Source organism: Festucalex cinctus, chromosome 21 (assembly GCF_051991245.1).
Source record: "Festucalex cinctus isolate MCC-2025b chromosome 21, RoL_Fcin_1.0, whole genome shotgun sequence".
NCBI classification, from domain to species: Eukaryota; Metazoa; Chordata; class Actinopteri; order Syngnathiformes; family Syngnathidae; genus Festucalex; species Festucalex cinctus.
The window spans coordinates 3,915,716-3,927,793 of NC_135431.1; the positions used below are offsets into that span (position 1 = coordinate 3,915,716).

A 12,078-nucleotide genomic window follows, 5' to 3' on the forward strand; every position below is an offset into this window, starting at 1 on the left:
ATAAAATGTAGTTTCAGTTAGTTTTCGTTTTTATTTATTTCGGTTACACTATTTTTTTTTTTTAATTTTAGTTTTAGTTTTTTCATTAGTTTTAGTGAACTAAAATAACCTTTAATGGCACCTGTTTTTCGACACCCTCCCTTTGTACTTTGACCATCTCCAAAAAAATTTTGTTTTTGTTCATTTATTTGAACTGAGTCAAACGCCATTTTTAGCATATGTCGCGGGCCACTAAAAAATGGACGGCGGGCCGCAAATGGCCCCCGGGCCGTAGTTTGGACACCACTGCTTTACATATTAGCGCACACGTCTTATTTGGTGAAATTGGGAACATGCGTCAAGGAATGTGTAAAAAAAAAATAAAAATGGAAGTAACCGATAGTGTTTATTACGCAATGCTTAAACCCTCCACACCCTTCCTTTCAGTGTAATTAAAAATTATTCACTGGTTCATGCCATCTTTTTTTTTTTTTTTTTTTTTGCAATATAAGGACAACTCAACAGCGTTGTTGCCTAATAAGGCGTGTGCGTTGTGTCAGGAATGTTATCGGCGTCGCACGCCCAGCTATTGTTCAATCGAGCGCGTGGAAAATTTTCCACAAATGACACCGATTCAGCCGGTCTTCGTTTCTTGGCAGCGATCGCGCTGGCGTATCGCCGCGACGTGTTCGCCGTTGCGTAAGAGCCGCGCTGTGAGTGTCTGCAAACACCCCCCCCCCCCACACACACACACACACACAAAGCTGCTCCGTGCCTAATAAGCATCTATTTCTATTAATACCTCCTCACAACCCCCCCGTGAGGATAGCGGTAGAAATAGCAGGTGCTTCTTTTTTTTTTTTTCCTTCATAACATCAGCATCAACGGCGGTAAAATTAGACCACTATGACGCCAAAACGCGTCGGCTCGACGGCCCAAGGGGAGGGAGGGAGGCGATGTGAGTGAGGAAGACGAGGAGGAGGAGGGTGATGATGTTGTCGTGAGGTAGATTGAATTGTGATGATGATGATGATGATGATGATGATGATGAAACAGGCAGGTTCACCCACATGCCACCTGAACAGAACATTTAAGACGCACCAGTGGCAAAAATGGGGAAAAAAAGTACGGCAGGGTACATTCTGTACTTTTAGCACAAGTATCCATAACATGTGCAGCAAAAAAAATACAAATAAAATAGTTTGGTTTCCGTTTCAACCTTTTGAATCTAACTTTATAAGACATGCTGCTTTTCTTAAAATTAAAACAAAAAGAAGTGAAAACTTTAACATTTCACTTATGTTAAAATTTTGGAAAACTATTTACTAAAGAAAAAATTTACAGTACTTTTTTGGATAGAATTTTAAAACAAAGCTCTCTATTTGCTGTATTTTATTTTAAGAGCATTAAGAACAAAAATATGAAAAGTTGTTTGAACAAACATGCTTTTTTTTTTTATGCTAATTTTTTTTAATTTTTCTCCAAAACAATATCGGCTCCAAAAACAATAAACTTCTTGAAAATGATAAAAGTTGCTTTAACAAACATGCAAAAAAAATAATAAAAAATTATGTTAATATTTTTTATTTTACTGCAAAACAATATCGGCTCCAAAAACAATAAACTTCTTGAAAATTTTAAAAGTTGTTTTAACAAACATGCAAAAAAAAAAAAAAAAAATTATGTTAATATATTTTTTATTTTACTGCAAAACAATATCGTCTCCAAATATCGGTTATCGGCCTCCTTGCCTACTAATAATCAGTAAACTATTTACTGTACTATAGAAAAGTATTTACAGTACTTTTTTGATAGAATTTTAAAACAAAGCTATCAATTTACTGTATTTTAAATTAAAAGACAAACATTAAACTTCTTACAAATTCAAAAAGTTGTTCGAACAAACATTCTTTTTATTTTTTATTGTTTTACTGCAAAACAATATCAGCTCCAAATATCGGTTATGAGCCTTCTTGCCTACTAATAATCGGTCAACTATTTACAGTAAAGTATTTATTTACAGTTGTTTTTTTGTTAGAATTTTAAAACAAAGATGTCTCTATGCTGTATTTTAAATAAAAAAACAACAACTTTAAACTTGTTGAAAATGTTAAAAGTTGTTTTAGCAAACATGTTTATTTTTTTATGCTAATATATATATATTTTTTTTAATTTTACTGCAAAACAATATCGGCTCCAAATACTGCTTATCGGCCTCATTGCCTAATAATAATCGGTATAAAAACGTATCGGTCGATCACTGCTAAAGATGTTTCAGATGAAAAGCTTTGTATTGTGTGTCATGCTGTTGCCGTGGCAACGCGCCGTTTTGCTGAGGAAAATCATGCTGCTTTTGAAGGACAACACTTGGGCAAAATCTCATGATTACTTTGCTCACATGGTTGTCATAAAAATACTTGGCACCGAAAGAATCGACATAAGCGCAGCAAACATACCACAAATACTTTTTACGACTTATACACGTCTGTTAAATGTGACGTGGCAGTACAAGTACATTAGATTTCCTTTTCGGGACATGAATGCCTCGCATGTCAAAGCAACGTCAGCCGACATGATAATAATCGTGTTCCACTCCGGCGGGTCAACATTCATTCGGCTCGTCTTTACAACCGATTGCGGTCGGCGTACACGATTTGGGCGCGTTTGTCTTTGTTGACGATTGACGGCAGCAATTCAGCGTCAGGGGCGTGGCGCCGCTTTGCGTCAGCCTGCCACATTCAAGGAATGTTTTTTTTTTTTTTTTTTTTTTATGTTTGTACTCTGGAAAATGAGGTCAGGTTTGTAAGTGGAATTGATAATCGCATCACCACGATTAATATAGGAAATGAACTTGATGGCCTCCAGGATAAGCGAGCAAGTCTCGGCCTACAAGCAGACTTTTACTTTTTAGTATGATAGGATAGACCGGCCGATTAATCGGCACCGATATTGGGCATTTTTGACAAATATCGGTATCGGCCTTTTTTTTTTTTTTAAACCATTTTAAACTCAAGGAACTATTTATTTACATTTTCATTTTTGGTCGACATTAAAATAAAGAAATGTATTTCATGTATTAATTTCATGTAATTTTTTTTTAACTTTTTGTATTGTCTAAAATAAAAATACAACTTCTACATTTTGAAAAGTGTGAAAAATTGTTCAATAAACATGCTTTAAGACTTTACAACAGAGTCAAGATTGCCATTTGTACTTTAAAAAATTTGAACACCGATATTTTTCCCCGCTTTTTTACTGAAATTGAATATCGGCTTCAAATATCGGTTATCGGCATCGGTAAACATCGGCCCTGAAAAAAAAAAATTTCTTAAAAAAAATATGTCCTATTGACTGGTTTGGACACATAGAAAATAAAATTGTTAAATAGGGCTGCTTGATTATGAAGAAAATATTAATCACGATTATTTTGGGAATAATTGAAATCATGATTAAGACAATGAATTATTATTTTTTGGTATAAAACAAGAAAATGTTTAAACGTAAAAATTCTTAAGACCAATAAAGTTCTTTGAAACACTAAAAATTAAGTTCCTTTTGGATGAAACAAAATTTCATAAATTAGTTATGTTAAAATTTAAAAAGTGCAAATGTATAACATTTAAACAACTCAAAATTAGTATTAATATTTTTTGTATTAAATTAGTTATTAAATTTGTTATTTTAACAATTAAAAATAAATAAAATAAATTTAAACAACTCAATATTAGTATTATATTTTGCTTTTATAATTATGCTGATTTTGTCATTGTGGAATTGTAATTGAAATTGTAATGGAATGCCGATTAATTGCACAACCCTAATTGTAAAAACATTTTGGACTTGATTTCCATTCCAATTGTAAAATAAACTTTAAAAAAATAAAAAAAAATCCCTCTGACGTCTCACATCTTTTTCTGGAAATATGTACCAGTTTTTTTTTTTTTTTTTTTTTTTTTTTTTTTTTTTTAAGGTGTTATACTTGAAGTTCACACTAGTTAAAAAAATAAAAATAAAAAATGCTCCGGGTGGTGGCGAGTGAGGAGGTTGCTGCTATTTTTAGAAACCATTTGACGCACCGAGCTGCGACACCGGAGGGATTTCTCCGTCCAATAATTGTCCTCCTCGCGCCACACTCGCCACTCGGTATCCCCGCCTCGCCTGCTCGGCTCCGGAACCAGGATGTCTCCGTGGAAACTGGACCGTTTTTTTTTTTTTTTTTTTTTTTTTTTTTTTTTTTTTATGTAAGCGGCTAATCTGGAAAAATGATGATGGCGGGGATGCTTGAAATAGCGCAATACCTGCGATTTGCTTTTGGACGTGAGCAGTGATGATGTCAGAAAGTGTCACTGGATGGGATCGTGCTGCAATAAAGAGACTGATAAGAGATTTATTGTTTGTGTAAAATGTCAGTGACCCAGATGGAGTTAATATTTCACAGAATTTTTATATGCAACTACACAAGTAGCAGCGTCCGCTGACCTAATCAACTCTTTAAACCCAAGTGCCTCTTTTTATAGTGTTTTTAATAATGGCAAAATTGATAAGACAGTACAGATAAACTGATAAATACGCGATATATAATTCCATATCGATGATTTAAACATCCGAGAAAAAGTGACATCGCAAGAAGTGCCTGATGTGGCAAAATGTGACGTGTACGTGTAGTTCCCCCCTCCGACCAGCCGGCGCCGCTGCAGGCGGCTGCAAACTTGATTCGGTGTCGCCGAAGCAGGAAGCTGTTAAGCGGGCTAGTTGGCAGTGGCTGGTTGCTCGCTCGCTCGGAGATTGTTTTCAGCCATGGCTCGCTTCGCGGCGCTGCTGCTCTTACCGGTTCTCATCGAATCGGCGTCCGCCATCTCCTTCAACTTGCCGGTCAACTCGAGGAAGTGCCTGCGGGAGGAGATCCACAAGGACGTTCTCGTCACCGGGGAGTACGTGATCACCGAGTCGGCCAACAGCAACACTAAAACCAACCTGAAGGTGAGCTCCGATCGGATCGGACCGAGTCGCCGGCTCGCACGAAGGCCACGGATCGACGGACACTCATTACGTCACGTTCGACATATTACAATAAACACATTTTATATCGAGGCTCGCATTAGAATGATTTCAATGTAGCGCGTTACTGTCAACGCGGCTGACTTAACTCGAGGGCCCCAAAACGACGACTTCCTGGTTTTAAATAAGCTAATTTAGTAGCAGCTAACTGACGTTAACCTTCACTTGCAGTTTTGCAATGTCTTTGTGAAATGTGTTTTTATGGTAATAATAATAAAAAATGGTCCACGTGGGGGGGAAATAATGTCAGTTTAGCCCCCGCCGGCTGTTACACGTCACTCTTAAGCTCCACGCACAAATGGCTAGCATGCTAACGTTAGCATGCTAGCCACCGAGCTACACGTCAACTGGGGAATGTGACGGCGCTCAAACAAAACAAAACGCATTTTTTTTTTTCAAATGTTTGGTTCCTGGGAAAATAATTAAAAAGACAAGTGTCGTCACATATCTGAATGTAATAGTTATTTGAACACATTTTTATTCCAGAAGTGTATTAAACTGGTAGCACCAAAGAAGTAGCTCGCAAACGTAATGAGGTTATGACCCCTGCTGGATAATCATAGCAACCTACTTGGCCTCCTTGTGAATTTGGCGATTTAAAAAGAACAAAATTATTCCGTTAGGGTCTTTGATATGTCATTTTTTTTCATTTGTATTCCGTTTTGGAATAAGGCTGTAAAAATAACAAAATGAACGTCTGCTTGTTGTAGATCACAGATTCCGCCGGCCATTTGCTTTACAGCAAGGACGATGCCACCAAAGGAAAGTTTGCATTCACCACGGAGGACTACGAAATGTTTGAGGTGTGCTTTGAGAGCAAGTCCCCCATGGGTAAGTTTAAAAGTTTCACACAAAAAAATCATACTACTTGAAGCAAATTGTTTTGATTTATTTTTGCTGCCTTTATATGTCAAGGAACTGGAAGAGTGCAGGACCAATTGGTCAAACTGGACATGAAACATGGCGTGGAAGCCAAGAACTATGAAGAGGTAAAAGGTCCTTTCATTGTAGTGGCTATAATTGTGTGAATAAAATATTAAATTGACCAAATTTTGCCAATGCATTTCTGCCCAACAGCGACAATGTGGGTCATGTTGTTTTTTTCTATATGGTGATAATTAGGACTAAAAAAATAATTTTACTACACGTGAAAAATATTGCTTAATAATAACGAATCCCTATTTTTTCATTTAGCGTCTTGTATGTCAGCAATATTTCCTAGTAGTAGTAGTCCACTTCTGTTATTTTCTCACGCTACACTTGATGATAAGCAAACGGCGACCATGCTGGGAACGGACCCCTTGACGCGCACGTGGTACGCAGCCATGTATGCTGCCGTGGTTCTTTGCAAGTGGGTGCACTCAACTAGTGTGACACACTTTGAAATTTTTATGCATGACGCTAGAAAGGAGGATATTATTCAGGGCTGTTTATGCCCTTGAATGCAACACAGCCCATCAACGGTTTGTCAGCATGGACTTTACAATAAATTGTTAAATTTGTCTATAATAGCTAGTTTTTTTTTGTTTTTGTTTTTTTTAAAGCTTCTTAATTATTGACAATGGGTAATGCATTCCACAATATTCTTACTGAGCACAACTTCTAATATAAAATGTAAGTGGTGATTGTTTACATGGTAGCTGATTGCACTTAAGTCAACTTTTTAATGATTTAACTTAGTGTGAATTGCTAGTTGCTGCTGCAACTTCAACCTTTTAATCCTGCTTCTACTCTTGTAGGAGGATGGTATCAAAAAGTTCAATTTTTAGCATTTTTTCTGAACAATGTTGCTAATGAGCATTCGCAGTCGGCCACGTTTTGTTCAGATGTTGCTACTGACACCTACTGGATGAACTCTGTAATAACAAGTGTCCAAGGCTTGATTGTATGTTATTGTGTGCGCTTTGTGAGTCCAGATTGCCAAGGTGGAGAAGCTGAAGCCGCTGGAGGTGGAGCTGCGGCGGCTGGAGGACCTCTCCGAGTCCATCGTCAACGACTTTGCTTACATGAAGAAGCGAGAGGAGGAGATGAGGGACACAAATGGTAAATTCCTCGCCAGAAAGGAGCCACTTTGACTTAAATAGTGACACACTATTTATTTCAGTCTTCCCATGCTTTTAGAATATTTGACCGAGTTATTGCGGGGAAATGTTGTCTGTCCTTGTAAATGACCATGTTTGACCTGCCTTCCCCGGGAACAGAGTCCACCAACACGCGCGTGCTGTACTTCAGCATCTTCTCCATGTGCTGCCTGATCGGGCTGGCCACGTGGCAGGTCTTCTACCTGCGCCGCTTCTTCAAGGCCAAGAAGCTGATCGAGTAAGAAGAGGAGCCGGCGGCAGTCGCCGTCGTCGTCATCCGGCTCGTCCTAACATCCATCCTCCTTGGACGGCAAGGGAAGTTTTAGGCAGGGGGGGGTTGGGGGTTCCTCAAATTCTATTTTTTCAAAGATGCCAGACTAACGCAATGGTCGAAACACACAAGAAAGGATCAGGCGGTTTGCAACGTGACAAGCGCTGATGCTCTCCGCGTGAGGCCGTGTGTCTGTCTTGCACTGTTCTTCCCTTGAATGAAGAGCTTTTTTTTTTTTGGGGAGCAGATGTGCCACAAGAATGTTGCCGAGGAAACCCTCTTAAATCAAGTGAAGGCTATTTGATTGTGTGCTTTTTTGTTCGTTATGTCGCTCTTCTTCTGTGTTTAGGCGCTCCATTTGCATATGTGTATGTCTTGTTTCTTTTTGTTTTCAAACTGTAAATGCCCCCCCAATCACATGTACATGTTTATCTTTTTGTTGGGAAATGGATTTGTCACTGTAATATTGTCCTCTCTTTTTTTTTTTTTAAATATATATATACATATATATCTGAATTAGGTCACCATCTTTGAACGAACTCTCGCATGTTAGGATTCAGTCATCTAAAATGGCCGACACCTCACATAACAGCAGCGTTGGTTAAATAACCTCAACTAGGGATGGATGTTTATGGGCCAAAAATAGTTAAACTTTTTTTTTTTTTTTTCCCCAGTCTATCTGGATGATTACGATTTTAATCTAATAAACCCAACAAAAATTTATTTTAAGGGTTCATTTATTAAAAAAATAATTCCCATGCAAAATGTTCATACAACAGTAAAGTGATTCTAAACCAGTTTTAACGTAAAGTTAACATTTTATTTAAATGCCACAATTTACTTGGTAGCTATTGAAAATGAATCTTTTAAAGCACCTATCCAGCATTATGCCACAGAATTGGAACTCTCAAAAACATTTGGATGTAGCGCCATAAGAACGGCAGCTTTTAATAATCCAGAAGACCAACCACATTTTCAACAGATTTTTAAAATGCCAGTTAAGGTAATTAATTTGAACACGGAATTTGTTGAACCACCTGCCTGAATTGTATGTGAAACCTGCAACATTTATTTACACTACTAAATTGAACATTTGACGTAAGCATGTGACTTGCAAATTTATTGCACTTGCAGACCCATCCATTGAACTTTAGTTTTTTTTTTTTTTTTTTCCTCTCGGGATATTTAGGAGGTGCGGTTACATGGGTTTATGGAACGTTTGCTTCTCATCTGAAAAGGGTTTATTTACAAAGGCATCTGCCATGGGGATTTTGTTTTGATTTTTTTTTTTTTTTTTTTAAAGAGACCGTGTGCATTGTGCACAATCCATTTTTATGTTGACTGGTGTATTTTGTAAATTTGTCTTGGGCTTTTATTCAATAAAATATTGGATGGTTTTAATGTGCGTGGGGGGGGAAACATTTTTCACAAGCCCTACCAGAAGAAATTGGTGCCACAAATTTAACAGACATTTTCGGGTCATTACAAGGCGACAATGACCGTTAATGAAAAATATATTTTCATTTAATATTCACCTAAATTAACTGTTGAGCGATACTCGGGGGGCGGGGGAAAAGATGATGCAACGCAAATATTAGCCACATTTCAGCCAATCAGAGCCCGCCGCAGTCGCCCTTGACCCGGATGTACTCCCGAAACACTTCCTGGTTTGACATGGCCGCCTTACCGACGCTTGACAGACTCACCAGATAACTTCTACTTGGACTACGAGTTACATTTCTTGCCACAATGCCGGGCGGGGATAAAGAAACGGAGCTGAGCGAGCGAATCGAGGCCTTTTTGTCCGACTTGAAGCGCGGCGGGAGCGGCACCGGACCTTTGCGGGGCTCCGCGGAGACAGCCCGAGAGACGACATCGTTGCTCCGGAGGATCACGTCGCAGGCTCGCTGGAGCAGCGCAGGTGCTGCACGGAAGCCGAGTGTTTTTAATGTTTTTCCCAATTACTTAGTCCTAGCACAACTTTTGTAGTGAGACCAAACCTGGCTCTAGTAGGCATCAGCTTGCTCCTAGTATTACTAATGAAGCGATAGATCTTAACTAGTAGAATGTATGTCAGAGCTTTCTTGTTTTCGTGTTTGTTATTATTATGATGTAAACGATGTGTTTGGCTTTGAGTGTTTTTATGCTTTCCCATCAGGCGACCTTATGGAAATCATCCGAAAGGAGGGCAGGCGGATGGTCGCTGCCCAACCATCAGAGACCACCGTCGGGAACATGATCAGACGTGTGCTCAAGATTGTCAGAGAGGAGTATGCAAGGTGAGTCACCTGGAGTTTTAAAAGGGACACAAATGGACTTTTATTGGCTTGTATACGGCTAGATGGGCCTCGAAGTGCATCGAGAGTAAAATAAATCAACCAAGTATGTTCTTTTTAAAGTAGTAAACTGTTATTCAATTTTATGTGCCAAATTTGTAGTAAATTGTAAAAAAAAAAAAAAAAAAGTTATATTTATTATTCATTAAAACAATTTATTTGTAATATATATATAATTAATCCTAAAATTTACAAAAAGAACAAAACAGTAAGCTTTTAAAATACTATAATTTATTTTTTAAAATTTAGATTTAAATTTGATGAGATGGGCCTTGAGAGTAAAATAAATCAATCAAATATGTTCTTTAGAAAAATAGCAAAATGTTCTTAAAAATGTATACTGTCAAATTTGTAGTAAATTGTAAAACAAAAACAAAAGAGGTTATATTCATAAATAAAACAATTTATATGTAATATATATGTCATCCTAAAATGTACAAAAATAACAAAACAGTAAGTTTTTAAAAGACTATAATATTGTAATTAATACAATTATGACCAAGTTTATTTTTAAAAAATAAGATTTAAATATTGACTGCTTTGGATGTAATTTTTATTTATCTATTTTTTTGTTTAGTTTGGTTTGGTGTATTGCCATTTATGCATATTTGCAGGTCGCGGGGCAGCAGCGAGGAGCTGGATCAGCAAGAGTCTCTCCACAAGCTGCTGACAACCGGAGGGCTCAGCGAGGAGAACTTCCGGCAGCATTTCGCTCCCCTCAAATCGAACGTCATCGAGGCCATCAACGAGCTGCTGACGGAGCTGGGTCAGTCGTTTACACGCTAGCTAATAGCTACGCACAAAAAGTTCCGGCCATTGGGCTTTCGAGTGACATTTCAGGATAAGAAAAAATGGCTTCTTCCAGATGGGACGACGGACAACATCTCCATGCAGGCACTGGAGCACATCCACTCCAACGAGGTCATCATGACCATCGGACGCTCTCGCACCGTGGAGGCCTTCCTCAAGGACGCCGCGCGCAAGCGCAAGTTCCACGTCATTGTCGCCGAGTGTGCGCCCTTCTGCCAGGTCAGATTTTTAAATTCTATAATAAGGTCCTATCAAAGTATCCAAATACAAAAATGCGGGCAATTTCAATTTTGTGCGCCCATCAGGGACACAAGATGGCCACCAGTCTGTCAGAAGCTGGCATTGAAACGTCGGTGATCGCCGATGCCGCCATATTCGCCGTCATCTCTCGCGTCAATAAGGTAATGAAGGCGGCTGTCAGGTTTACCCGTTTGACATCTATTAAACATGACACAAAAAGGAGACAAGACACTCGGTTCAAGGCTCACGAGGAGAGAGGAGAAGAACTGGCTGACACAATTCACTCCTGCACTCTGAAGATTCCTCTCCTCACCCTCTCTTTTCATTTGGTTTCCACGCCCCGAGTTCCATAGGTGTTCCAACCCTAATATGCAAATGCAAAACATAGTTGGAACACAGTGTACTTGTTTGTCTTTGTGTGAGTGGAAAATTGCTGAGTACGTGCGTGGTCAAGTTTGCAATCATTTCTTAACAGAAAACAGGCGGGTTCAGCAGACTGGCTCTAACCATTCTGCTGCGTTAGATGTTGTGGTTCTTCAGCTTCTTGAGTCAGCTTCATTATAGCTCGGCTATGAGTGGGAACAGAGCAAGCAGAAACAATTCTTCATTGCAGCAAATGTATGATAACTTATTATTTACAGTTCTTCCTACAGCGGCGGGATGATTTTGTGACGTCATAACCAACCATTTCCTCCCGGCCGCCAGGTGATCATCGGGACGCAGACGGTCCTCGCCAACGGAGGCCTGAGGGCCGTCAACGGGACGCACACGCTGGCCCTGGCGGCCAAGCACCATTCCACGCCGCTCATCGTCTGCACGCCCATGTTCAAGCTCTCGCCTCAGGTGATGTGACGTTTGTTTCACATTTACCGTCGAGCTCCAAAATGATGCTCACCGTCAAACTTGTTTCAGTTCCCAAACGAGGAGAACTCCTTCCATAAGTTTGTCTCCCCGCACGAAGTGCTTCCATTCACTGAAGGTAAAGCAACTCGCGCATTTGCACACGTTGACAAGAAACAAACGACGTTAAACAGCGGACAATTTGTGTCTTAGGGGAGATCCTGTCCAAGGTGAACGTGCACTGTCCCGTGTTTGACTACGTCCCGCCCGAGCTCATCACGCTCTTCATCTCCAACTTCGGCGGCCACGCGCCCTCGTACATCTACCGCCTCATGAGCGAGCTCTACCATCCCGAGGATCACGAATTGTAAAGCGCTCGACTCAAAAAGATATCAAACGAGTTCATCACTTTGTGTTGTGTCTTATTCTGCCGAGACGTGTTCAATATGTGGACGAAATAATA

General features: G+C 39.3%; 2 protein-coding genes across 2 annotated transcripts; both read left to right on the forward strand.

Annotated features, from left to right (window-relative positions):
* Positions 1-3,992: 3,992 nt before the first annotated feature.
* On the forward strand, positions 3,993-8,790 carry tmed10 (transmembrane p24 trafficking protein 10). Its single transcript, XM_077510624.1, has 5 exons — positions 3,993-4,959; positions 5,748-5,868; positions 5,953-6,026; positions 6,954-7,080; positions 7,239-8,790. Exons 1-5 carry the CDS (start codon positions 4,777-4,779, stop codon positions 7,358-7,360), a joined length of 627 nt encoding a protein of 208 aa, XP_077366750.1. The 5' UTR covers positions 3,993-4,776; the 3' UTR covers positions 7,361-8,790.
* Positions 8,791-9,024: 234 nt separating this feature from the next.
* Positions 9,025-12,023, forward strand: eif2b2 (eukaryotic translation initiation factor 2B, subunit 2 beta). Its single transcript, XM_077511547.1, has 8 exons — positions 9,025-9,310; positions 9,548-9,668; positions 10,340-10,491; positions 10,591-10,754; positions 10,841-10,936; positions 11,481-11,618; positions 11,688-11,754; positions 11,829-12,023. The coding sequence occupies exons 1-8, from the start codon at positions 9,139-9,141 to the stop codon at positions 11,984-11,986; spliced, it is 1,068 nt and encodes a 355-aa protein (XP_077367673.1). The 5' UTR covers positions 9,025-9,138; the 3' UTR covers positions 11,987-12,023.
* The last annotated feature ends 55 nt before the right edge of the window (positions 12,024-12,078 follow it).

Coding starts and splice junctions, on each gene's coding strand:
- eif2b2 (XM_077511547.1), top strand. CDS start 9,139: ATGCCGGGCGGGGATAAAGAAACGGAGCTGAGCGAGCGAATCGAGGCC. Junction 9,669..10,339: donor GTCAGAGAGGAGTATGCAAG/GTGAGTCACCTG, acceptor GCATATTTGCAG/GTCGCGGGGCAGCAGCGAGG. Junction 10,492..10,590: donor CGAGCTGCTGACGGAGCTGG/GTCAGTCGTTTA, acceptor GGCTTCTTCCAG/ATGGGACGACGGACAACATC.
- tmed10 (XM_077510624.1), top strand. CDS start 4,777: ATGGCTCGCTTCGCGGCGCTGCTGCTCTTACCGGTTCTCATCGAATCG. Junction 5,869..5,952: donor TGAGAGCAAGTCCCCCATGG/GTAAGTTTAAAA, acceptor TTATATGTCAAG/GAACTGGAAGAGTGCAGGAC. Junction 6,027..6,953: donor AAGCCAAGAACTATGAAGAG/GTAAAAGGTCCT, acceptor TTGTGAGTCCAG/ATTGCCAAGGTGGAGAAGCT.